The sequence below is a fragment of the Eublepharis macularius genome, chromosome 4, assembly GCF_028583425.1.
Source record: "Eublepharis macularius isolate TG4126 chromosome 4, MPM_Emac_v1.0, whole genome shotgun sequence".
Lineage (NCBI taxonomy): Eukaryota > Metazoa > Chordata > Lepidosauria > Squamata > Eublepharidae > Eublepharis > Eublepharis macularius.
In genome coordinates this window covers 171,566,512-171,593,788 of record NC_072793.1, presented here as the reverse complement: position 1 = coordinate 171,593,788, position 27,277 = coordinate 171,566,512, and the positions used below count along the sequence as shown (strand labels likewise).

At 46.1% G+C, this 27,277-nt stretch overlaps 2 protein-coding genes across 2 annotated transcripts in view; both read left to right on the top strand.

Moving 5' to 3' along the window:
- LOC129328757 (zinc finger protein 493-like) overlaps positions 1 to 12,189 on the top strand; it is a 196,553-nt gene extending 184,364 nt beyond the window's left edge. Inside the window, 1 exon segment of the mRNA XM_054978035.1 lies at positions 9,625 to 12,189. Coding sequence (XP_054834010.1) covers positions 9,625 to 10,953 — 1,329 coding nt within the window. The 3' untranslated portion in view covers positions 10,954 to 12,189.
- Positions 12,190 to 15,414: 3,225 nt separating this feature from the next.
- LOC129328676 (zinc finger protein 420-like) lies at positions 15,415 to 26,426 on the top strand. Its single transcript, XM_054977899.1, has 4 exons — positions 15,415 to 15,523; positions 15,977 to 16,103; positions 20,188 to 20,280; positions 23,822 to 26,426. The coding sequence occupies exons 1-4, from the start codon at positions 15,509 to 15,511 to the stop codon at positions 26,059 to 26,061; spliced, it is 2,475 nt and encodes an 824-aa protein (XP_054833874.1). The 5' UTR covers positions 15,415 to 15,508; the 3' UTR covers positions 26,062 to 26,426.
- Positions 26,427 to 27,277: the final 851 nt, after the last annotated feature.

Sequence of the window (27,277 nt, the reverse complement as noted above, 5' to 3'; positions counted from 1 at the left end):
TTTTGTACCCATCACCACTTGGCATTTGTGAGAATTGCCCACGCAGGGGGCCGTGCAAGCTGCACAAAAAGCGCCCTTTAAATTTCAGCTAGCAGGCGGGGAGGATCCCCCCCCCCAACCTGGCAGCTGAAACGCGGGAAGGACCTTTGCGTGCTGCTTTGCCAGTGAAAATGATGGCATAGCCCATAGGTGCCCATTGCAAAGGAAAAGTCATCCTCCCCACCCCGAACTGCCCAAGTGGCCTGGTGGAGCATAGGATGCCGTCTTCTGGGGGGACCAGCTCCGTAGAAGCACCATAGTATGTGGGAGGAAGAGCGGAATGGCAAGGAAGGGAGTGTTTCTGGGGGAGGAAAGGTGTTATGGGTGTCTATCTGCCAGTGCCAGGAGCCTATGAGCCAAGATGGGGGAGCTGGAATGTCTGGTGCTAAAGGATAATTTAGATAGAATGAGTATCCCAGAGCACATGGAGAAAGACGGGGTTCAGAATATGCCATATTCATGAACTGTCCCTGGCCACTTACAGCCTCTGCTGGGGCTTTCAAAGCAAGAGGGAAGCAGAAGTGGTTTGCCGTGGCCTTCCTCTGCAGAGTCTTCCTTGGTGGTCTCCCATCCACGCACTGACCCTGCTTAGCTTCTGAGATCCGATGAGATGGGGTTACACCATGCTGTCTTCCCTGCCATGAGAAACAAAACAACAGGAAACAAAAACATGCAGGGAAAAGGTGCATACCTATGGACACAAAATTTGTTTTCCCACTGCAAAAATGAGAGTTTCCAATTAAGCTCGCCTTTGTAATTACAATTAGTACAAGCCAGGGACACACATGACAAAAGGCAGGCATCTACTTACAGGAACCTGTATTCATGTACAGACATGTTGCAATGCCTAGAGTAAGAGCCCTTGAAAATTTAAAAATTCAGATTTACTCTGTCACAGCCCAAAAATATTTAGAAGACATCAAACATTGACTGACAATTAAATGCAGCATTCAAAGAAACAATTTAATCTTTAAGAGCAGGCAACAGTATGTTACAAGCAGCACACATGAAGAGAAAAGCCAGCGGCTGTCATGATTACAGGCCACACGTACAGAAACAAAACCTCCAACAAAGAATGCAGTAAAAGATTCATTCTTCAACTGAACCATCCGTGTCCTGAATGGAGGCATCTCTTCCTTAGGACTGGGCACTTTTCCCCTCCCCAACATCTTAGGCGGCCCGGCTTGTGCAAGGGTTAAAGTGAGAAATGTGCAGTCCTAGATAAGTAATTGAGGGGGAGAGGGCAAAAAGCCATTTCCAGTCCTTCCTCCCCTGTCCTTGCCAAAGAGGCTTGGAGGAATCCGGTCAGCAAAAAGGGGCTTTGGAGGGTGAGAAGGGGGAAAATACGGGGCGGGGGCTGCAATGCAACATCAAAAGCAGAGAGAAGGGGGAAGATGCTGGGGGGGAGGGAGGGGGCCCAGTCCCCAAATCCCCGCTCTGCTCCTGCGCCACAGAGATCCGCTTGGCCCCTTCAGCTTGGACTGTGAGAACTCTCGAAGGAGGGACCCGCACTGGGCACCTTCAAAGGCTGGGCGGGGCTCAAGTGGCTTCAGGTTCCAGAGGGGAGGAGGAAGGAGGGGCTTGGGGGAAGGATGGAGATTAAGGCAGGTGCCTGAGGTGCTTGTTTCACACGTGCGAATTGCCCCGAGTTTAGGGGAGGGTTTTCCCCACTTCCCTGCCCTGTCGCATCACAAACCATTCTTGTGCTTCCTGTGGTTCCTTCTGGGGAAACTCAAGATCGTGGGGAAGCCTGGGGGGGGGGGCGGCGGCCTTGGGGGTGGGAATGTCCACATTTCCCCAGTCCCGCCCACCCTGCATCCATTTCCCTGCCCTGGGCCCACTGCGGCCACTTCCTCCCCTGCAAATGGGGCTTTCCCCCTTATTTGTTGGCAGCTGAATATATTATAGAAAATGTGTCTGTCAGTTCTTAAATTTCCCAGCTTTCGTTATTAAAAAAGGAAGGACATTTTCTTGTGTTTGACCACTGTTAAATGTGTAAATGCCTGGAAAATGGGGAAGGCCTGGCCTCAAAGCAACCTGCATTAGGAATAAATCTCTCCCTCAGAGGTTCTTTATTTTCTTTCTCCTGGGCTCTTTTTGCTTGGAGAGATCCCCAAGCAAAAAGGGTTAAAGTGAGGGATTCCAAAATCTTCGAGGGGCACATGGGGGCAGGCTGTTGTGGGGCACCCCCAGCACCTCTCAGGGAGGAGGTCAAGGCTGCAGAACAGCAGCAGGAGCGTGAGTTGGGGGAAGGGGAGCCCCCCTCTGCCCCTCTGCTTCTTTTCAGGCTGGCCCCAGCAGGGCTTCCTTCTCCCCCCTGGACTCCTTGTGCCTCCAGGCTTGCCTCAATCTCAGTCTCAGACCAAGTTCAGACATGCAAGAGAAGGAGGTGGCAGAGACCTGAGATGGTGGATTTGTGTGTGGGGGGGTGTCATTTGATTTGCCATATTATTTAAGCCCCTTTCCCTAAAGGTGGGCTCAAGGGGAAGCTTCACTTCAGCCTGCAGTGGGAGGAGCACAATAAGGAATGTGTTTTCCTGTGTTAACAACTCCCTGCCTCAGAAAAGCAGCAGAGCAAGCATAGAAAGAGGGCAGAAACTGCATCCTTGCCGTGCTAATTTTCTATGAGTGGGGAACATTTCCATTATGCAAAGAAATATTAGGAGCTGGAACTTTCCCACCTGCCGCTTTCAGTTGGGCACTCCCTCCCATCATCCCTTCAGGCCTCTGCCACTTCCTTCCCAGCACTTTCCCCTGGTTGTGTGGAGCAGGCCGGAGGGGCTTGGCTTCCCTCAGAGGGGGGGAGGGAGAGGTGTGGCCTCAGGCAGGTCAGGAGCTCATTGGCCCCGAATGGGTTGGCAGAGGCTGGGGGGGGGAAGCATTTCAAGGAGGGGAGGGGGGCCATGAATAAGGCAGGTGGGACTCCCGCCCCTCATCAATATGACCTGGTTTGGGGGGAGGGAGGTTGGGCCAGATGCTCCTCAGCCTTCCTACATCGAATGCCGCATCTTGAATTGGGCCCAGCCAGAGATGAAAGGAGCTGGCATAGAAATCTGTGAGTAACAAAAATGGTTTCCTTCCCTCTTTCTTTTTCTCACTTCAGGGCAACAAGGAAATACACCCTGAGGCCTTCTCCGCCATCTCCTCCGTGTGGCGAAGGGAAAAGAGCCGCCATGCAGCCAGCTAAGGTAAGGGGAGGGGGGAGAGGTCCCACAGGCGAGGAAAATTTCCTTGTCAGTTGTAAGTCTCCGAGGATCGGCCTCCTTGTCTTTGGTTCTGGTGCTGCCCATGGGGGAGGGAGAAGGGTCCCCCCTGTCTAACATGGCCTGTACAGAGAAGCCCAGGCAGAGACTATGGGCCACGAATTTCCTTGGAAACCTATCAGCTTTTCTCTGATACGAACATTTCTGGCCTCTTCCCCACAAGGCTGCTGACCCTCTGCCAATGAGGACAGACTGTTTGGCCTCAAGATGCTCCCAGGAGGTCTGGGAGAGGGGGAGACAAATGTCTCCACAGAGCTCTTCTCGTCTCTTCTTTCTACTAGTCTTTCAGGATTAATTCACTGTCCGTTTTTCCGTACCCATAGAGCAGCTTTCCAGTGATATAAAGTACTCCTTCCATCTTCTTTCTCCTTCCAGGGTGGGGTGTCCTTTGAAGAGGTGGCTGTGTATTTCTCCCAGGGGGAGTGGGCCCTGCTGCGCCCAGCCCAGAGGGCTCTCTACAAGGAAGTCATGCTGGAGAATTTTGGCCATGTGGCCTCTCTGGGTGAGGATGCTCTTCTTCTGGGCTCTCCTTCTTGATGTGAGGAGTAACTGTAAGGAAGTTCTTGTTGCGGAAGGGCATGACCAGGCAGTCTTCCCCGGCCCCAATGGCTCATCTTTGCCACCTTCCATGATCCTTCCTTGGTTGTGGGAGGGCTTCTGGGTTCTCCTTGCAGAGGGGGAGCCCCTGCCTGGCAGTCCTGTGCCTGAACTCCATGAGAAGAGGTGCCAAAGGATGCTTGGCCTGGAGAATGTGGGAGGGTGTAAGCAGGGGCTTCCCTCCTCTCTGGGCTGTGCCTTCCTGGGCTGTGGAAGGGGCTCTGCTGGGTTGCCCGACACAGTTTTCAGCTGGCCTTTCAATCTCAGCTGGGCAGGAAGTAAGCACCAACCTGCCAGTGCCAGATGGAGGATTCTTCACCCCCTGCCCCTGTCTTACTTGCCCACTGTGTATTTCTGGAGGGACGGTCAAGCTGCCTTGGAATTGCTGGATTTAGGTGCACAATGAAGAGTCGTGATTTTGTGTTTTTTCTGCTAAACAGGACCTCAGATTGCCAAACCTGACCTCATATCCTGGCTGGAGGAAGAGGAAGAACTATTTCTCCCATTCTCTGATGAAGAGGAGGGATTGACAGGTAGCTGCTCAGAACGGTCATGGGTTTCTATGTCGCCTGCACTTCCTTCCAAGGGAAGGCGGGTTTTTTGTAGAATTCTTTATCCTCACAGTTGCTTCTCCTTAAAAGACGCTTGGTGAGGTCTTTTGACTTTGACCTGCAGACCTTGAAGCACAAGGGTGGTGTATTGCGCTTTCACACTTCAAGAACTGTGAGCTCAACTGCTGCCTCTTCCTTTTAACCCTCTTTCGAAAGCTGGTCTCAACACACTAAGCAGTTACTCCAGTCTAAGCCCATTGATTTCAATGGGCTCAGAGTGGAGTAACTCTTCTTAGGATTGTATTGAAAGCGTGTTTACAGAGATCACGGTTGGGGCATTCAAAATATAAATAAACAAGCGAGGCCGTGAAACAAAATATTGTGGAATCTGTTGGTTTTGAACTGCCAGATGGTGCCTGGAGATCTCCCAGATCTCAAACTGATCTCCAAACTACAGAGACCAGTTCCAGTGGAAAAAGTGGCTACTTTGGGAGGTTTAGTCTATGCTAGTAGTCAAAGCTGAAGTCCTCCCACTCCCCTAACACCAGCCTCCTCGGGCTCCATCTCTTCAATTACCCGGGATTTCATAGAATCATAGAGTTGGAAGGGGCCATACAGACCATCTAGTCCAACCCACTGCCCAGTGCAGGATCAGCCTAAAGCTTCTCTGACAAGTATTCATCCAGGCTCTTCTTGAAAACTGCCAATGAAGGGGAGCTCACCACCTCCCAAGGCAGCTGATTCCACTTTTGAACTACTCTGACCGTGAAAAAGTTTTTCCTAATATCCAGCCGGTACCTTTGTGCATGTAGTTTTAGCCCATTGCTTCATGTCCTACCCTCTGCTGCCAACTGAAACAGCTCTTTGCCCTGCTCCAAATGACAGCCTTTCAAATATTTAAGAGAGCAATCATGTCCCCCCTCAACCTCTTCTCCAAACTAAACATTCCCAAGGTCCTCAGCCTTTCCTCGTAGGGCTCAGTCTCCAGACCCCTGATCATTCTTGTCGCTCTCCTCTGCACCCTCTCGATTTTGTCCACATCCTTTTTGAAGTGAGGCCTCCAGAACTGCACACAATACTCCAGGTGCGGCCTGACCAAGGCAGTATAGAGAGGGGCTATGACCTCCTGCGATTTCGATGCTATGGCCCCTTTGATACAACCCAGGATTGAATTGGCCTTTTTTGCCACCGCATCACACTGACCTCATATTCAGTTTACAGTCCACTCTTACCCCAAGATCCCTTTCACATATACTACTGCCCAGAAGTGTATCCCCCATCCAGTATTTGTGCTTCCCATTTTTGTGGCCCAGATGTAATACTGTGCACTTGTCTTTGTTGAATTGTATCCTATTCACAGCTGCCCACTTCTCCAGAGTATTCAGGCCTTGTTGAATTTTAATTCTATCTTCTTGGGTGTTTGCTACTCCTCCCAATTTGGTATCATCAGCAAATTTAATGAGCAGCCCTTCCACTCCTTCATCCAGATCATTGATAAAAATATTGAAAAGTACCGGGCCCCAAACCGAGCCCTGCAGCACCCTACTGGACACCTCCCTCCAATCTGATGAAACGCCGCTGACCACCACTCTTTGAGTGCGGTCCTCCAACCAGTTCCCTATCCACCGAACTGCCCTATAGTCTACTCCACAGTCTTCCAGTTTGCCCATCAGAATGTCATGGGGGACCTTATCAAAAGCCTTACTGAAATCCAGATAAACCACGTCAACAAAGTTCCCCCGATCCAGTAAGCTGGTCACTCGATCAAAGAAGGAAACGAGGTTGGTCTGGCAAGATCTGTTAGGAACAAAACCATGCTGACTTCCCCGGATCACTGAGTGGTCCTTCAGATGCTTACAGATTGATCCCTTTAAAATCTGTTCTAATATCTTCCCAGCAACAGAAGTCAGACTGACCGGCCTGTAGTTTCCCGGGTCATCCTTCCTCCCTTTCTTAAAGATTGGGATAACATTCGCTCTTCTCCGATCTTGTGGCACATCCCCAGTCCTCCAGGAGGCCTTGAAGATGATGGACAGGGGTTCTGCAAGTTCTCTGGAAAGTTCTTTCAGCACTCTTGGGTGCACCCCATCCGGCCCAGGGGATTTGTATTCATCTAGTGCAGCCAGATGCCTCTCCACAACCTCTCTGTCAATGTCAATTAGCCACTCAGGTGTCCTGCCACATTTTCTACTATCTCTAGATGTGCCTGAGTTCTTCAGGGAGAAAACAGAGGCAAAAAAGTCATTAAGCCTGTCTGCTTTTTCTCTGTCCTGCATCAGAGTTTCTCCATCTACTCCCAACAGCAGTCCAATTGCCTCTTTTACCTTGCGTTTGCTTCTCACATATCTGTAGAAATTTTTCTTATTGTAGCGAGCCCTCCTGGCCAGACCCAGCTCGTACTGAGCTTTGGCCTCTCTGATGGCTGATCTGCAGTACCTAGTAACCCTCATATACTCCTCTTTAGAGGTCTGTCCTTCTCTCCATTTCCTGAACATTTCCTTTTTCTCCCTTAGCTTATTCTGGAGCTCTCTGTGCATCCACATCGGTTTCTTGGAGCCCTTACCATGTTTCCGTCTTGCTGGGATAGTGAGGGCTTGAGCTTGCAACAGCTCGTGTTTGAGAATGGCCCATCCTTCACTCGCTCCTTTCCCTTCCCTTCCAAGCCTTGAGTGTTTTTTTTAAAAAATATTTACATTATTCATAATCTGCCCTTTTCTCTGAAACTCCTGACGGATTATGTAGCGTAAATTGATATCAAGTATGGCTGGGAGTTCTAGGGAGAATTCAGGCTTCATATGATCTAGTACCCACTTATTTGTCTCAGTATTTGTCCATGGTATCCGCAAAACTTTCCTCCAGCACCACGTTTCAAATGCATCAATTTTCTTCCTGTCAGCTTTCTTCACTGTCCAACTTTCCCATCCATACATCATAATGGGGAATACCATAGATTGGATTATCTTGGTTCCCAGAGAGACATTATTATCTTGAAGGATCTTATCCAGCTCCCTCACAGCTGCTCTTCGAAGTCTCAGTCTTCTTCTAATTTCTTTATTGCAGTCTCCCTTTTGGTTGATGATTGGGCCAAGTAATAGAAAATCTTGAACAATTTCCATTTCCTTATTGTCATTTTTAAAATTAAGTATTTCCTGACTGGCTATATCCAGATATATCTGGTTTATTTGGGAAGATTCGAATATATCAGTGTTTCCATTCTTGAATTATCCACACCTGTTTGGAAATATCCGAAAATCTAATTTCAAAGATTGCAGCAGTTAGTCATCCCCCCCCATCCCCCATTGCAGACTTCAGAGGAGGGGGGCTTCTTTTAAAAAGAACTTTTTAAAAGTTTGCATGCTAACAGTGAAGCCCTGCTGTGGAATGGACCCAGCCAGTATTTATGAACTCCGGGCAGGTGCCAGCAGGAGAGCACCTTTGCTCCCTTGGGCACAGTGGTAGGTAATCCTAATGTAAGTGGTTCTGAACCCTGATATAAGTGATCCCTGGCACACAAAGATTTACCCAAAGTATAACATGCCTCTATATGATTCAGCATCTTCCAGAGGAAATCCTGGCTTTCTCACTCAGTTTTATATCATAGCCAGAATTCTCCTCTTTCAATAGCCAATTGCATATTTTCTGAAACAGCTAGTTGGGAAGCTGATGTAGTATCTAAAACTATGTGTAGAAGGGGTGTGAGCAAGGGGAGGGCTGCAGAATATCAGGGAAAGAGAAATTGGCAGGCAAGTTGGGAGGGTGGCCAGGATGGCCCAGAGATGAATTGGATGCAGCCCAGGCTGTGGGAGAACAGGGGGCTCTTTTGGGAGCCAGGAGGGCTTCTCCCTTCAGTAGTGATGCAAGATTGACAGCTGTAATTCATTCTGCTGTTAATGGAGAGTGACCTTTCATGTTTGAAGTTGGATTCTCTTTTTGAATGTAAACTGGACCATTAATTCCGCCCCCCCTACTCCTTTCTTCCCACAGTTAATAGCAAAAAGGGAGAGGGTTGCAGAAGTCGTGGATTGGGGAGGGACCCATACTGCATTATTGTTCCCAAATGGTAGGGTGCCATTCTGGGAATGGGAGGATGTCTTTCCAGCTCTGGTAGGGGGAAAGTCCATCATAGGCCACCCTTCCATGGAATCAGAAAGCCAAGCTGCAGCCACTGTTCAAAATACTGTGCAATATTACAGCAGTATACAATTTATAAGCATGGTCAAGCATTATCTCAAAAAATCTGCTGCCTAGCCTCTTTCATTTTTCTCATTCTTTTAAAAACACCTCTTCATAAACATGTCCACAGGGTTAACCTTGACTCCTGGTACTCTAGTGCAGATCCATAATATGAAATTATTTTCCACTGTGCTAAAACAGTGATAACCTGCCCCAAATTCAGAAGGGCTGGCTCTGTCCACAGGGGCACAGAGAATATCAGATGCCAAATATCCAGAATGCAGGGCCTCTCTGCCACACTAGGTGGGTCCAGCATCACAGGCAGGAAATCCCCACTGCCTCTTTAGCAGTGCCACAGTTACATCATCCCTCACCGTTCCAGGAAGAGCAAATAAATAGGGAGTCTGTGCCATGTATCATTGCCTGAAAACAAATTTGAGTAAAAAAAAGACCTGTGTGGCAGTAGAAGTCCCATTTAAATGTTGAAATTCCATTATTAGCCACCCATGAGACACTGGACAGTACTAACTAAGATGTTACAGATACCCAAGCAAGAGTTACCATAGTGTTTCTAGACTCCAAGCCCTTGAATTCTTGCACCCTCTACAGCAGTTAGTTTAGGGCTTTCCCTAAGGTTAACCTGCATTTTTCATTATTGTGATCATGCCAGATTTCTCTTTCTTTCTGCAGGAGGTGAGTCGGAGTCAGCAAATAAAACAAAAAAACATGCATTAACAGAAAACGAAGACACGTGTCTGCAACAGAAAGAGAACACTAAATATTGTAATGCAGTGCGGAAGGAAGAGGGAAAACATCCAGCAAGGACTAGTTCCAGTCTTTTACCAGGTGATCTCCCTCATGAAGTTCCCCTACTTCAAGAAGTATACAAAGGAGACAATTGGATTGAAAGCACTGCAAATGAGGATAATTTTCCTGAAAAATCTGACACTGAGATTCATAGAAATACGGATACCAGGACAGAAGTATATAAATGGCTGGAGTGTGGAAAAGCCTCTAATCAGACAGAGAACCTTAATTCCCATCAAAGAATTCACACAGAGGAGAACCCGTACAAATGTCTGAAGTGTGGGAAAAGCTTCAGAGTGCGTGGATACCTTACTTTCCATCAAAGAATTCACACAGGGGAGAAACCATATCAGTGCTCAGAGTGTGGGAAAAGATTCTGTCGCAGTGCAGCTCTTAAGGTCCATCAAAGAATTCACACAGGGGAGAAACCATATAAATGTCTGGAGTGTGGGAAAAGCTTCTGTCAGACAGGTCACTTTACTTCCCATCAAAGAATTCACACAGGGGAGAAACCATATAAATGCCTGGAGTGTGGGAAAAGATTCAGTCGCAGTGCATCTCTTAAGGTTCATCAAAGAATTCACACAGGGGAGAAACCATATAAATGCCTGGAGTGTGGGAAAAGATTCAGTCGCAGTGCAGCTCTTAAGGTCCATCAAAGAATTCACACAGGGAAGGAACCATATAAATGCCTGGAGTGTGGAAAGAGCTTCAATGACAGTGGACAAGTCTCTGTTCATCAGAGAATTCACACAGGGGCGCAACCATACAAATGCCTGGAGTGCGGCAAGAGTTTCAATGACAGTGGACACCATGCTGTCCATCAAATAATTCATACAGCAGAGACACCATATAAATGCCTGGAGTGTGGAAAGAGCTTCAATGACAGTAGACAACGCTCTGTTCATGAGAGAATTCATGCAAGGGAGAAACCGTATAAGTGTCTGGCGTGTGGAAAGAGCTTCAGTCGCAGTGGACATTGTGCTGTTCATCAAAGAATTCATACAGGGGAGAAACCGTACAAATGCCTGAAGTGTGGTAAAAGCTTCAGTCACAGTGGAAGCCTTTCTTGCCATCAAAGAATTCACACAGGAGAGAAACCTTATAAATGCCTAGAGTGTGGACAAAGCTTCACTCAGAGATCACAACTTAATCGTCATCAAAGAATCCACACAGAGGAGAAACCATATAAATGCCTAGAGTGTGGAAAAAACTTCCGTCATAGTGGAAGCCTTACTTCCCATCAAAGAATTCACACAGGGGAGAAACCTTACAAGTGCCTGCAGTGTGGTCAAAGCTTCAGTCGGAGTGACAGTCTTACTTCCCATGGAAGAATGCATTCAGGGGAGAAGCCCTATAAGTGCCAGGAATGTGGAAAAAGCTTCTCTGAGAATGGAAAACTTACTTGCCATCAACGAATCCACACAGGAGAGAAACCATATAAATGCCTGGAGTGTGGAAAAAGCTTCAGTCGCAGTGGGAACCTTACTTCCCATCAAAAGATTCACAAAAGGGAGAAATGATAAAAATGCTTAGATTGGATCCCTGTGGACATTCTGGAGAGGTGGAGAAACAAAACCTGGCACTCTTCAAGACTCAGATTGCACAGTGATCATACTTGAATCCTTAGCAAAATTTGCCAATCAGGGCTATGCTGATGAAGTCCCTTTGAGTGGCAGTTATGGGTGCAGCCAACCGCAAATGTGGCAGCAGCCCCATGACCTCCTCCCATTGGAGCACCAGAGGACCAAAAGGAAAGACCCAGCAACTAAGCAACCTCAGCAGCAGTCTCTGATGTCAGCCTCAGAGATGGATGTATTATTGACAACCTCCTGTTGCGGCCTGGAGTTCTCCTTGAACTATACCTGCTGAACTCCTTCCCTTCCTGGAACTCCACCCACTCCAAGCCCCACCCCCAAATCTCCAGGAATCTCCCAAGCTAGAGCTGGCAACCCTTGATGAATCGCAGCCCATTGCAGGGGAATGGCAGACATCAGGGGGAACATATGACAGCAGCCCCAGCCAAATCTGTAATACCCCTCCCCTCCATAGTCCATTGGGGAATGGTGCCCATATGCCAAGGAGGAGATCTCATTGGTCTGAGTCCCTGGGGGATGAGGATGGTAGTCAAAAGACGGAGCCCACCCATTCCCCTGGCAACAGTTCGACTGGCAGCAAAGCACAAGGCGCAGTATGGGCTCGATCCCTGTAGTGGTAACTTGTGGAAGAGCATTGTAATCTCGAGCAGTCAGTGGTGTGCCACAGTTCCTCCATCTTGTACCCAGTGGCAGACCGAGCCTTTTTGCTGTTGTAAGTTGTTGTTCCCTCAAGAATCTTTAATGTCCATTTGTCTAATCCTGGTGTCAGGCTATTGCGTTTAGGAATGAGGTGTTTAGATTACCACCTGGTATGAGAGTTTGGGGGAGGCTAAAGGCAATCTTCATCGTGGACGATTGCCAGAGGCACTGCTTACCAGTCAGCCTTGAATACTTGGCCTCGCATCCCACTTTGAAGATAATTCATCATCATCTCCTTTGAAGACAGTGAAGAGAGAACAAATATCTGGTATAACTGTGTATCTTAGTTCCTATATAAGTCTTAGAAAGCCCCTCCCTTGCTGGACCTCCGCTCAGACTGAACCATGGAGCAGCACTGTGCAACTGTCCAGAATGAGGCGTCTGCTTGCTGTCATTTCCAGGGGTTCCCAATAGCAGCAGGGGGGGGGGTCATAAGCCTAAGTTCTGTGGCTTTTCTCTGTTACCTTTGCACTGCTTTATCTCTTGTACTTTACTTGGAGGGATTTAATACATTTTCTTTCCTTCCACCCTTGTGTGCTTATTGCCTTCATATCCAAAAGAGCCACTGCCCCCCTTGGCCAAACAATTCCCCAGCCACCACGTCCAAGACTAGTACCCTTCGGTGCTTGCAAAGGAAGAACTCCATCAGTTATTGGGGAGTCCACTGCATCCCAGATATCACCCCTAACCATGTGGGTCTGAGCTGAGACCTTGCAAAGACGGGGGTGGATCAGTGGAAAGGCACAGGGATAGCACACCCAGGGCTCCAAGTTTGATTCCCATGTAGGGAGAGGCCCCAAAAGATGGGCGGGGAGGACCCAGTTGGCAGGCCATTTAAGACATCCATCATGTAGGATGACGTATCCCTTCACAACCCCTCAGTGGCAGAACAGCCCCACTGACCATGAGCACCCCATCCACGCACTGACCCTGCTTAGCTTCTGAGATCCGATGAGATGGGGTCACACCATGCTGTCTTCCCTGCCATGAGAAACAAAACAACAGGAAACAAAAACATGCAGGGAAAAGGTGCAGGACAAACTCTTATTCTTCCAAGATTTAATACGAATGGACACAACATTTGCTTTCCCACTGCAAAGATGAGAGTTTCCAATTAAGCTCGCCTTTGTAATTACAATTAGTACAAGCCAGGGACACACATGACAAAAGGCAGGCATCTGCTTACAGTAACCTGTATTCATGTACAGACAGGGTGGATTTGATTTAAATCAAACTGATTTAAATCACGATTTAAATCACGATTTAAATCACTAGTCATTAAGGCTTGATTTAAATCATAGTTTTCTACATAAAGACTAATTCTTGCTGGTATAACTTTAATATGCAAGTAGATGCCTGCCTTACCGATAGGTAAAGGAACTTCATTAAAGTATTCCCAAACTGGGTCTCTTTTACGGCCTGCTGCCATTACAGGTTTTTTCCTCCAAGGAAAGAATGTGATAAACCTCAGGTCATACACACAAAAGATCCAAAGACTTGTGCAGTATTGTGCTCAAAAAGTTTCACTTTCATTTTGTACTGCTTGCCCCTCCCTCCTCACACTTAGTTTCTTCTTGTGCAGATCTATTCCACTCCAAACAATCAGAAAAATATTGTTTCTATTCACTGAACTTCTTGAAACTTAGCACTGAAGGGGTTGATTCTGTCTTCATAGGTTTGTAGAACAATAGGATTAAGGTCTTTTTCTCAACTCTGTTCATGTTATAACATTTTTGCTGTGAAGAAGAGGCATGTGATCTCTGCTGAGCTGACACAAATTCAGTTTTGAGAACTGCAAAACCAAGCATCTGTGATAATATCTTGTAGGCAGAGAAACTGCCCAATAATCTTACAAAAACCTCTGGAAGAGCATGACATTTTGAATGGATTAATGGAATTTATTTACCAAAAAATTAAACATATACAGCCTTGTTCTACATAATTAAAAACTAATCTTTATTTCATGATGGAATAATAAATCTGATTTTTTTGATTTTTTTTAAAAAAACCATTTTTATCCACCCTGTGTACAGACATGTTGCAATGCCTAGAGTAAGAGCCCTTGAAAATTTAAAAATTCAGATTTACTCTGTCACAGCCCAAAAATATTTAGAAGACATCAAACATTGACTGACAAATGCAGCATTCAAAGAAACAATTTAATTTTTAAGAACAGGCAACAATATGTTACAAGCAGCACCCATGAAGAGAAAAGCGAGCGGCTGTCATGATTACAGCCCACACGTACAGAAACAAAACCTCCAACAAAGAATGCAGTAAAAGATTCATTCTTCAACCGAACCATCCATGTCCTGAATGGAGGCATCTCTTCCTTAGGACTGGGCACTTTTCCCCTCCCCAACATCTTAGGCCCAACATCTTAGGCGGCACGGCTTGTGCAAGGGTTAAAGTGAGAAATGTGCAGTCCTAGAGAGGTACATGGAGGGGGCAGAAAGCCATTTCCTGTCCTTCCCCTGCCCTTGCCAAAGAGGCTTGGAGGAACCCAGTCAGCAAAAAGGGGCTTTGGAGGGTGAGAAGGGGGAAAATACGGGGCGGGGGCTGCAATGCAACATCAAAAGCACAGAGGAGGGGGAAGATGCTGGGGGGGGAGGGGGCCCAGTCCCCAAATCCCCGCTCTGCTCCTGCGCCACAGAGATCCGCTTGGCCCCTTCAGCTTGGCCTGTGAGATCTCTCGAAGGAGGGAACCGCACTGGGCACCTTCGAAGGCTGGGCGGGGCTCAAGTGGCTTCAGGTTCCAGAGGGGAGGAGGAAGGAGGGGCTTGGGGGAAGGATGGAGATTAAGGCAGGTGCCTGAGGTGCTTGTTTCACACGTGCGAATTGCCCCGAGCTTAGGGGAGGGTTTTCCCCACTTCCCTGCCCTGTCGCATCACAAACCATTCTTGTGCTTCCTGCGGTTCCTTCTGGGGAAACTCAAGATCGTGGGGAAGCCTGGGGGGGGGACGGCCTTGGGGGTGGGAATATCCAGATTTCCCCAGTCCCGCCCACCCTGCATCCATTTCCCTGCCCCGGGCCCACTGCGGCCACTTCCTCCCCTGCAAATGAGGGAGAGGTGTGGCCTCAGGCAGGTCAGGAGCTCATTGGCCCCAAATGGGTTGGCAGAGGCTGGGGGGGGGAGCATTTCTAGGAGGGGAGGGGGCCCATGAATAAGGCAGGTGGGACTCCTCTTACCAATATGACCTGGTTTGGGGGGAGGGAGGTTGGTCCAGATGCTCCTCAGCCTTCCTTCCCTCTTTCTTTTTCTCACTTCAGGGCAACAAGGAAATACACCCCTGAGGCCTTCTCCACCATCTCCTCCGTGTGGCGAAGGGAAAAGAGCCGCCATGCAGCCAGCTAAGGTAAGGGGAGGGGGGAGAGGTCCCACAGGCGAGGAAAGTTTCCTTGTCAGTTGTAAGTCTCCGAGGATCGGCCTCCTTGTCTTTGGCCCCTGCCTGGCAGTCCTGTGCCTGAACTCCATGAGAAGAGGTGCCAAAGGATGCTTGGCCTGGAGAATGTGGGAGGGTGTAAGCAGGGGCTTCCCCTCATCAATATGACCTGGTTTGGGGGGAGGGAGGTTGGGCCGGATGCTCCTCAGCCTTCCTACATCGAATGCCGCATCTTGAATTGGGCCCAGCCAGAGATGAAAGGAGCTGGCATAGAAATCTGTGAGTAACAAAAATGGTTTCCTTCCCTCTTTCTTTTTCTCACTTCAGGGCAACAAGGAAATATACCCCTGAGGCCTTCTCCGCCATCTCCTCCGTGTGGCGAAGGGAAAAGAGCCGCCATGCAGCCAGCTAAGGTAAGGGGAGCGGGGAGAGGTCCCACAGGCGAGGAAAATTTCCTTGTCAGTTGTAAGTCTCCGAGGATCGGCCTCCTTGTCTTTGGTTCTGGTGCTGCCCATGGGGGAGGGAGGAGAAGGGTCCCCCCTGTCTAACATGGCCTGTACAGAGAAGCCCAGGCAGAGACTATGGGCCACGAATTTCCTTGGAAACCTATCAGCTTTTCTCTGATACGAACATTTCTGGCCTCTTCCCCACAAGGCTGCTGACCCTCTGCCAATGAGGACAGACTGTTTGGCCTCAAGATGCTCCCAGGAGGTCTGGGAGAGGGGGAGACAAATGTCTCCACAGAGCTCTTCTCGTCTCTTCTTTCTACTAGTCTTTCAGGATTAATTCACTGTCCGTTTTTCCGTACCCATAGAGCAGCTTTCCAGTGATATAAAGTACTCCTTCCATCTTCTTTCTCCTTCCAGGGTGGGGTGTCCTTTGAAGAGGTGGCTGTGTATTTCTCCCAGGGGGAGTGGGCCCTGCTGCGCCCAGCCCAGAGGGCTCTCTACAAGGAAGTCATGCTGGAGAATTTTGGCCATGTGGCCTCTCTAGGTGAGGATGCTCTTCTTCTGGGCTGTTTCCTTCTTGATGTGAGGAGTAACTGTAAGGAAGTTCTTGTTGCGGAAGGGCATGGCCAGGCAGTCTTCCCCGGCCCCAATGGCTCATCTTTGCCACCTTTATTTTTTTTTTTTTTTTTTTTTAGCAAAGCCATGTTGGATCAGGCCAGTGGCCCATCCAGTCCAACATTCTGTCACACACAGTGGCTAGAAATCCAGTGCCATCTAAAGGACTGTCAGTGAGGCCAGGACACCAGATGCCCTCCCACTGCCTTCCTTCCAGCACCAAGACAACAGAGCACCACCTCCCCACAAAGAGAATACCATCTATCTCCTGTGGCTAATAGCCACTGATGGACCTCTGCTCCATATATTTGTCCAGTCCCCTCTTGAAGCTGGCAATGCTTGTAGCTGCCACCACCTCCTGTGGCAACGAATTCCATGTGTTTATCACCCTTTGTGTAAAGTAGTATTTTCTTCTATCTGTTCTAACCCGACTGCTCAATAATTTCATAGAGTGCCCACGAGTTCTTGTATTGTGAGAAAGGGAGAAAAACACATCTTTCTCTACCTTCTCTAACCCGTGCATTATCTTGTAAACCTCTATCATGTCTCCCCTCAGTCGTCTTTTCTCCAGGCTAAAGAGCCCCAAGCGCCTCAATCTTTCCTCATAGGGAAAGTGTTCCAACCCTTTAATCATTTTAGTTGCCCTTCTCTGTACTTTTTCCAGTGCTATGATATCTTTTTTAAGGTGTGGCGACCAGAACTGTACACGGTACTCCAAATGAGGCCTCACCATCGATTTATACAGAGGCATTATGATACCGGCTGATTTGTTTTCAATCCCTTTCCTAATAACCCCTAGCATAGCATTAGCTTTTTTTATGGCAGTCGCACACTGTGCTGACGTTTTTAGTGAGTTATCTATCATGACTCCAAGATCTCTCTCTTGGTCAGTCTCCGCCAGTTCAGACCCCATCAACTTGTATTTATATTTTGGATTTTTGGTTCCAATATGCATTACTTTGCACTTGGCTACATTGAACCTCATTTGCCACATGGATGCCCACTCTTCTAGCCTCGACAGATCCCTTTGGAGTGCCTCACAATCCTCTCTGGCTTTCACCACCCTGAACAATTTCGTGTCATCTGCAAATTTAGCCACTTCACTGCTTAATCCCAATTCCAAATCATTAATAAACAAGTTAAAAAGCATTGGACCCAATACCGACCCCTGTGGCACCCCACTGCTCACCACCCTCCACTGTGAGAAGTGCCCGTTTATACTCACTCTCTGTTTCCTATTAATTAGCCAGTTTTCGATCCACAAGAGGACTTGGCCCTTTATCCCATAGCTACTGAGCTTACTTAGGAGCCTTTGATGAGGAACTTTGTCAAAAGCTTTCTGGAAGTCAAGATAAACAATAACTATCGGGTCTCCCTTGTCCACCTGTTTGTTCACTCCCTCAAAGAACTCTAACAGATTGGTGAGACAAGATCTTCCCTTACAGAACCCATGCTGAGTTTTCCTCATCAGCTTTTGGTCATCAATGTGCCCACTAATTTTATTTTTGATAATAGTTTCCACCAACTTACCCGGTATTGACGTCAGGCTGACTGGCCTGTAATTTCCCGGATCTCCCCTGGAACCTTTTTTAAAGATGGGGACAACATTAGCTACCTTCCAGTCCTCAGGAACAGATGCAGAGTTTAATGACAGATTACATATTTTTGTGAGGAGATCTACAAGTTCACACTTGAGTTCTTTCAGAACTCTTGGATGTATGCCATCTGGGTCCGGTGATTTATCAGTTTTTAAATTATCTAGCAGTCGCATAACCTCCTCTCTCGTCACCTCAATGTGACTCAGGTCTTTCAAAACCCCTCCCAAAGTCAGTGCTTCCGGAGTGGGCATGCACTTCTTATCTTCCACAGTGAAGACAGAAGCAAAGAACGCATTCAGCTTCTCGGCCATTTCCCTATCACCCTTTAGTAATCCTTTTACGCCTTGATCATCCAAGGGCCCCACTGCCTCCCTAGCTGGTTTCCTACTTCTAATATATTTAAAGAATTGTTTATTGTTTTTCTTTATGTTCTTTGCAATATGCTCCTCATATTCCCTTTTTGCCTGTCTGATCACAGACTTGCACTTTTTTTGCCACAGCTTATGCTCCTTTTTATCAACCTCACTCCGACTAGTTTTCCACTGCCTAAAAGAATCCTTTTTACCTTTTACAGCTTCTATTACATTGCTTGTTAACCATGCTGGCCTTTTCCTAAACCTATTTGTGCCTTTCCTAACCAGCGGTATATATTTAATTTGAGCTTCCAGGATTGTAGTTTTAAATAGTCTCCAAGATTCCCCAAGTGTTTTGACCTTTTTTACTTTCCCTTTCAGTTTCTTCTTCACGTACCCCCTCATCTCAGAAAAGTTACCCCTTTTGAAGTTAAACATGGCTGTGTTGGTCTTATTTGGCAATTTCCTATTTATACATATGTTGTACTCAATAACATTATGGTCACTGTTCCCAAGTGGTGCAATCACATTTACATCTCTCACCAGGTCTTCAGCATTACTGAGGACCAAATCCAGGATCACCTCTCCCCTAGTAGGTTCTGTAACCATCTGTTCCATAGCACAGTCATTGAGACAGTCTAGAAACTCACTTTCTCTCCCCCGATTCGAACACCCATTGGCCCAGTCAATGTGTGGGTAGTTAAAATCACCCATTACAACACAGTTTTTTTGTTTAGCAGCCATCTTTAATCCTGTCATCATTTTATAATCCTCCTCTATTTTCTGATCTGGAGGGCGATAACAAACTCCCACAGTTAAGTTTACATTTGGGCCCGTAATTTCAACCCATAGCATTTCCAGAAGCGAATCTAATTCAGTTACCTTCTCAATCTTACTGGAATGTATACCTTCTCTGACATATAGAGCCACCCCACCACCAACCCTTCCCTCCCTATCCTTCCGATATAATTTATATCCAGGAATCACCGTGTCCCACTGATTTTCCTCATCCCACCAAGTTTCTGATATGCCCACAATGTCTATGGATTCGCCCAACACTAAACATTCCAGCTCCCCAATTTTACCTCGGACACTTCTAGCATTTGTATATAAACACCTGTAACTTCCCCGGCACACTTTGCCTCGAGACGTAGTTAGGTCATCTGCACTGTTTGTCTCCATCTCAGTTGACAACTCTAATCTATCTCCCTGTAGAAGTGTTATACCTAGCCCTTCATCTCTCTGAGATGAACCATCCTGAACCAGAGACACTTTATCTCTTGTCGGCTTTCCCCTAGCATTTAGTTTAAAAACTGCTCTGCCACCTTTTTGATTTTAAGTGCCAGCAGCTGGGTTCCTTCTCGGGACAAGTGGAGACCGTCTCTCTTGTACAGCTCCCGCTTGTCCCAAAAAGAATCCCAGTGCCTAACAAACTTGAACCCTTCCTCCCTACACCATCGTCTCATCCACGCATTGAGACTCCTGATCTGCGTTTGTCTCTCTGGCCCTGCGCGTGGAACAGGTAGCACTTCTGAGAAGGCTACCTTGGAGGTCCTGGCCTTGAGTCTCCTGCCTAACAGCCTAAATTTTTGTTCCAAGACCTCACGACTGCATTTCCCAACATCGTTGGTTCCAACATGGACCTTCCATGATCCTTCCTTGGTTGTGGGAGGGCTTCTGGGTTCTCCTTGCAGAGGTGGAGCCCCTGCCTGGCAGTCCTGTGCCTGAACTCCATGAGAAGAGGTGCCAAAGGATGCTTGGCCTGGAGAATGTGGGAGGGTGTAAGCAGGGGCTTCCCTCCTCTCTGGGCTGTGCCTTCCTGGGCTGTGGAAGGGGCTCTGCTGGGTTGCCCGACACAGTTTTCAGCTGGCCTTTCAATCTCAGCTGGGCAGGAAGTAAGCACCAACCTGCCAGTGCCAGATGGAGGATTCTTCACCCCCTGCCCTACCCCTGTCTTACTTGCCCACTGTGTATTTCTGGAGGGACGGTCAAGCTGCCTTGGAATTGCTGGATTTAGGTGCACAATGAAGAGTTGTGATTTTGTGTTTTTTCTGCTAAACAGGACCTCAGATTGCCAAACCTGACCTCATATCCTGGCTGGAGGAAGAGGAAGAGCTGTTTCTCCCATTCTCTGATGAAGAGGAGGGATTGACAGGTAGCTGCTTAGAACGGTCATGGGTTTCTATGTCGCCTGCACTTCCTTCCAAGGGAAGGCGGGTTTTTTGTAGAATTCTTTATCCTCACAGTTGCTTCTCCTCAAAAGACCCTTGGTGAGGTCTTTTGACCTTGACCTGCAGACCTTGAAGCGCAAGGGTGGTGTATTGCACTTTCACACTTCAGGAACTGTGAGCTCAACTGCTGCCTCTTCCTTTTAACCCTCTTTCAAAATCTGGTCTCAACACACTAAGCAGTTACTCCAGTCTAAGACCATTGATTTCAATGGGCTCAGAGTGGAGTAACTCTTCTTAGGATTGTATTGAAAGCGTGTTTACAGAGATCACGGTTGGGGCATTCAAAATATAAATAAACAAGCGAGGCCGTGAAACAAAATATTGCGGAATCTGTCGGTTTTGAACTGCCAGATGGTGCCTGGAGATCTCCCAGATCTAAACGTGATCTCCAAACTACAGAGACCAGTTGCAGTGGAAAAAGTGGCTACTTTGGGAGGTTTAGTCTATCCTAGAAGTCAAAGCTGAAGTCCTCCCACTCCCCTAACACCAGCCTCCTTGGGCTCCACCTCTTCAATTACCCGGGATTTCCAAGCCTAGAGTGTTTGTTTTAAAAAAATATTTACATTATTCATAATTTGCCTTTTTCACTGAAACTCATGACGGATTATGTAGTGTATATTAATATCAAGTATGGCTGGGACATCTAATGAACAATGCAATAGATTACAGCAACAGTCAGTACACGGTGGTATAATTTACAGTCCCTATCCCTTTACCAAATCATTCCTCTGAAGCATTTTGGTACAGTACAGCCCTCCTACCTGCATAAAAAGGCCTCCTGAATACTTCAGCAGGATTTGAGTCCAGCGGCACCTTAGATAGCAAAAAGATTTCCAGGGTATGGGTATTTATGAATCAAAACTCCCTTCTCCAGAGACCTGCTCTGTTTCCTTACTACATTGGGTAGGTACTGTAATTCCCCAAATGTTTGTTGTTAGGTCTGTGCAAGTTGGTATTCCTGATCTGAACTTATATTTGAAAAATACCCCTTTGGTAATCTTTCGTTATATCCAGATATTGTATATTATGTGCCGTCAAGTTGCCTTTGACCTATGGCGATCCTATGAATGAGTGACCTCCAAAAAATGTCCTATCATTAATAGACTTGCTCAGATCCTGCAAACTGGAGGATGAGTCTTCTTTTATTGAGTCTAACCATCTCATTTTAGGTCTTCCTCTTTTCCTACTGCCTTCCACTTTTCCTAGCATTATTGACTTTTCCAGAAAATCTTGTCTTCTCGTAATGTGACCAAAGTACGACAGCCTCAGTTTTGTCATTTTAGCTTCTAGGGAGAATTCAGGCTTCATATGATCTAGTACCCACTTATTTGTCTCAGTATTTGTCCATGGTATCCGCAAAACTTTCCTCCAGCACCACGTTTCAAATGCATCAGTTTTCTTCCTGTCAGCTTTCTTCACTGTCCAACTTTCCCATCCGTACATCATAATGGGGAATACCATAGTTTGGATTATCTTGGTTCCCAGAGAGACATTATTATCTTGAAGGATCTTATCCAGCTCCCTCACAGCTGCTCTTCGAAGTCTCAGTCTTCTTCTAATTTCTTTATTGCAGTCTCCCTTTTGGTTGATGATTGGGCCAAGTAATAGAAAATCTTGAACAATTTCCATTTCCTCATTGCCAATTTTAAATTAAGTAATTCCTGACTGGCTATATCCAGAAATATCTGGTTTATTCGGGAATATTCGAATATATCAGTGTTCCCATTCTTGAATTATCCACACCTGTTTGGCAAGATCCAAAAATATAATTTCGAAGATTGCAATAGTTAGTCATCCCCCCTGTCCCCCACTGCAGTCTTCACGGGGGGGGGGGGGTTCTTTTAAAAAGAACTTTTAAAAAACTTGCATGCTAACAGTGAAGCCCTGCTGTGGAATGGACCCAGCCAGTATTTATGAACTCCGGGCGGGTGCCAGCAGGAGAGCACCTTTGCTCCCTTGGGCACAGTGGTGGGTAACCCTAATATAAGTGGTTCTGAACCCTGATATAAGTGATCCCTGGCACACAAAGATTTACCCAAAGTATATCATGCCTCTATATAATTCAGCATCTTCCAGAGGAAATCCTGGCTTTCTCACTCAGTTTTATATCATAGCCAGAATTCTCCTCTTTCAATAGCCAATTGCATATTTTCTGGAACAGCTAGTCGGGAAGCTGATGTAGTATCTAAAACTATGTGTAGAAGGGGTGTGAGCAAGGGGAGGGTTGCAGAATATCAGGGAAAGAGAAATTGGCAGGCAAGTTGGGAGGGTGGCCAGGATGGCCCAGAGATGAATTGGATGCAGCCCAGGCTGTGGGAGAACAGGGGGCTCTTTTGGGAACCAGGAGGGCTTTTCCCTTTCCTGGTGATGCAAGTTTGACAGCTGCTACTCATTCTACTGCTAATGGAGCAAGTTGAGGTGAATGGAGAGTGAACTTTCATGTTTGAACTTGGATTCTCTTTTTGAACGTAAACTGGACTGTTAATTTCCCCCCCCCTACTCCTTCCCACGGTTAATGGCAAAAAGGGAGAGGGTTGCAGAAGCTGAAGCCGAGGATTGGAGAGGGACCCATACTGCATTATTGTTCTCAAAGAGAGGATGCAAGTTGTGTTCCCAAATGGTGGGGTGCCATTCTGGGAATGGGATGTGTCTTTCCAGCTCTGGTGGGGGGAAATTCCATCATAGGCCACCCTTCCATGGAATCAGAAAACCAAGCTGCAGCCACCATTCAAAATACTGTGCAATATTACAGCAGTATACAATTTATAAGCATGGTCAAGCATTATCTCAAAAAATCTGCTGCCTATCCTCTTCCATTTTTCTCATTCTTTTAAAAACACCTCTTCATAAACATGTCCACAGGGTTAACCTTGACTCCTGGTACTCTAGTGCAGATCCATAATATAAAATTATTTTCCACTGTGCTAGAACAGTGATAACCTGCCCCAAATTCAGAAGGGCTGGCTCTGTCCACAGGGGCACAGAGAATATCAGATGCCAAATATCCAGAATGCAGGGCCTCTCTGCCACACTAGGTGGGTCCAGTATCACAGGCAGGAAATCCCTACTGCCTCTTTAGCAGCGCCACAGTTCCATCATCCCTCACTGTTCTGGGAAGAGCAAATAAATAGGGAGTCTGTGCCATGTATCATTGCCTGAAAACAAATAGACTGGATTGTGGATGCATTTTGGGGAAGCTGCTCTGACCTGGAATTTGAGTCAAAGAAAGACCTGTGTGGCAGTAGAAGTCCCATTGAAATGCTGAAATTCCATTATTAGCCACCCATGAGATGTTGGACAGCACTAAGATGTTACAGATACCCAAGCAAGAGTTATCATAGTGTTTCTAGACTCCAAGCCTTTGAATTCTTGCACCCTCTATAGCAGTTAGTTTAGGGCTTTCCCTAAGGTTAGGCTGCATTTTTCATTATTGTGATCATGCCAGATTTCTCTTTCTTTCTGCAGGAGGTGAGTGGGAATCAGCAAATGAAGCAAAAAAATATGCATTAATTGAAAACGAAGACACATGTCTGCAACGGGAAGAGAACACTAAATATTGTAATGCAGAGAAGAAGGAAGATGAAAAATATCCAGCAAGGACTAGTTCCAGTCTTCTACCAGGTGATCTCCCTCATGAAGTTCCCCTACTTCAAGAAGTATACAAAGGAGACAGTTGGATTGAAAGCACTGCAAATGAGGATAATTTTCCTGAAAAATCTGACATTGAGATTCATAGAAACATGGATACCAGGACACAAGTATATAAATGGCTGGAGTGTGGGAAAGCCTCTAATCATACAGAGAACCTTAATTCCCATCGAAGAATTCATACAGAGGAGAAACTGTACAAATGCCTGGAGTGTGGGAAATGCTTCACTGTGACTGGAAACCTTATTTCCCATCAAAGAATTCACACAGGGGAGAAACCATATCAGTGCTCAGAGTGTGGGAAAAGATTCTGTCGCAGTGCAGCTCTTAAGGTCCATCAAAGAATTCACACAGGGGAGAAACCATATAAATGTCTGGAGTGTGGGAAAAGCTTCTGTCAGACAGGACACTTTACTTCCCATCAAAGAGTTCACACAGGGGAGAAACCATATAAATGCCTGGAGTGTGGGAAAAGATTCAGCCGCAGTGCATCTCTTAAGGTCCATCAAAGAATTCACACAGGGGAGAAACCATATAAATGTCTGGAGTGTGGGAAAAGCTTCTGTCAGACAGGACACTTTACTTCCCATCAAAGAATTCACACAGGGGAGAAACCATGTAAATGCCTGGAGTGTGGAAAGAGCTTCATTGAAAGTGGACAACTCTCTGTTCATCAGAGAATTCACACAGGGGCGCAACCATATAAATCCCTCGAGTGCGGCAAGAGTTCCAGTGCCAGTGGACACTGTGCTGTTCATCAAATAATTCATACAGGAGAGAAACCATATAAACGCCTGGAGTGTGAAAAGAGCTTCAATGACAGTGGACAACTCTCTGTTCATCAGAGAATTCACACAGGGGAGAAACCATATAAATGTCTGGAGTGTGGAAAGAGCTTCAGTGGCAGTGGAAACCTTACTGTTCATCAAAGAATTCATACCGGGGAGAAACCGTACAAATGCCTGGAGTGTGGGAAAAGTTTCAGTCAGCAGGGACACTTTACTTCCCATCAAAGAATTCACACAGGACAGAAACCATATATATGCCTGGAGTGTGGAAAGAGCTTCAGAGACAGCGGATACCTTGCTGTTCATCAAAGAATTCATACAGGGGAGAAACCGTACAAATGCCTGAAGTGTGGGAAAAGTTTCAGTCAGCAGGGACACTTTACTTCCCATCAAAGAATTCACACAGGACAGAAACCATATAAATGCCTGGAGTGTGGAAAGAGCTTCAGAGACAGTGGCTACCTTGCTGTTCATCAAAGAATTCACACAGGTGAGAAACCATATAAATGCCTCGAGTGTGGGAAAAGCTTCCGTTATAGTTCAAACCTTACTTCCCATCAAAACATTCACACAGAAGAGAAACGGTACAAATGCCTGCTGTGTGGAAAGAATTTCAATGACCGTGGACAACTTGCTGTTCATCATAGGATTCACACTGGAGAGAAGCCTTATAAATGCCTGGAGTGTGGAAAGAGCTTCAGTGGCAGTGGATATCTTGTTGTTCATCAAAGACTTCATACAGGGAAGAAACCATACAAATGCCTGGAGTGTGGGAAAAAATTCAGTCAGAGGGGATACTTTAATTCCCATCAAAGAATTCACACAGGGGAGAAACCGTATAAATGCCCAGAGTGTGGAAAGAGTTTCATTGACAGCGGTCACCTTGCTGTTCATCAAAGAATGCACACAGGGGAGAAGCCTTATAAATGCCTGGTGTGTGGAAAGAGCTTCAGTGAGAGTAGATACCTTGCTAGTCATCAAAGAATTCACACAGGGGAGAAACCATACAAATGCCTGGAGTGTGGGAAAAAATTCAGTCAGAGAGCAGAACTTTGTATCCATCAAAGAACTCACACAGGTGAGAAACCATATAAATGCCTGGAATGTGGGAAAAGCTTCAGTCAGAGTGGACACCTTAATTTGCACAATAGAATTCACACAGGGGAGAAACCATGTAAGTGCACAGAATGTGGAAAAAGCTTCCGTAGTAGTTCAAACCTTACTTCCCATCAAAGAATTCACACAAGGGAGAAATCATATCCATGCTAGGAGTATGGAAAAACCTTCAGTCAGAGTGGAAGCCCTGCTTTTCATCAAAGAACTCACATAGGAGAGAAACCAAGCAATACTATCTGTTGTTTTCAATATGTGCTCCTATGATCTACTTGTACTTCCTGCTGTCTGTTGTCAGCCCAGGAATTGCTTATGTTCTGTTTCAGTATTTCTCCAACTCTGTATTGGATTCTTGCTAATGCTATGTATTTGTAAACTTGTGTTTATTTGCCCTATTGTGTTGCGTATGGAAATGTCCTTGATATTGACTGTACTAATCTCACACTCTGTAATCCGCTTTGTGTCTCAGTAAGAAAGGTGGACTATAAATGACATAAAATAAAATGTTTGGAATGTGGAAACATGTTATGTGAAACCAATCTGACTCAAAAAATTGGAAAGGAATACTATAAAACAGTAAAATACATACAATAAATAATATAGGGGAACAGCTTATTTCCCCCACATCCCCAGCGATTAAAACTACAACCTTATTTCCTTGCTTCTCATCAAAGAACTCACATAGGAGAGAAACCATACCAATGCTTGGAATATGGAAAAATCTTGCATTAAATGAAACTTACTCAGACAATTCGAAAGCAAAATTGTAAAACAGAAAAATACATAGAATAAATATAGGAAAACAAGGATTAGAACTACAACCTTATTTCCCTAACGTAAATGCCCTTGTGTGTGTTGGCAATATTTATGTGGTGTTAGTCTATATCCTATCTAGGTGAAATGGTAGTTAGAAGGGGTTCTTTTTGACTTGCATGTGGAAGCAGCTTTCCAGGAAAAGATACTGAACACCACATGGTATATGTTTTATATAGATTTATTGAGATGTATCCATGTTAGCCAGACCTTTTCCATTCGCAGGAGAAATTCTTCCTTTGACTTGTTCAGTACAATCCTGGTTCCAGCTTTTTGTGGGAAACAGTGAGAAACGAACGGATGGTTTGTGCTTTTGAAGATTAGGAAGTGAAGAAAAATGTTTTAGAAGGAAAGGAGATGTAGTCATTTAGGGTTAATTTGGAGTTAAGGTTTATATTGAATGTAAGGTTAAATTTGGAGTTAGGGAATAATATGTAATACTTATATATATTTTCATAGAGAAAATTTGTACTTATTCCTAATTTCTCCTTTTTTTGTTCTTTCATTTTTCTCTTTTTATTTCAGCTCTGTGTTTCTTTGTTTTTTTATTAATTGGGTT

Excerpts from the sequence above, each read along its gene's own strand:
- LOC129328676 (XM_054977899.1), top strand. Across the intron at positions 16,104-20,187 it reads TGGCCATGTGGCCTCTCTAG|GACCTCAGATTGCCAAACCT; the intron begins GTGAGGATGCTC and ends TCTGCTAAACAG. Across the intron at positions 20,281-23,821 it reads TGAAGAGGAGGGATTGACAG|GAGGTGAGTGGGAATCAGCA; the intron begins GTAGCTGCTTAG and ends TTCTTTCTGCAG.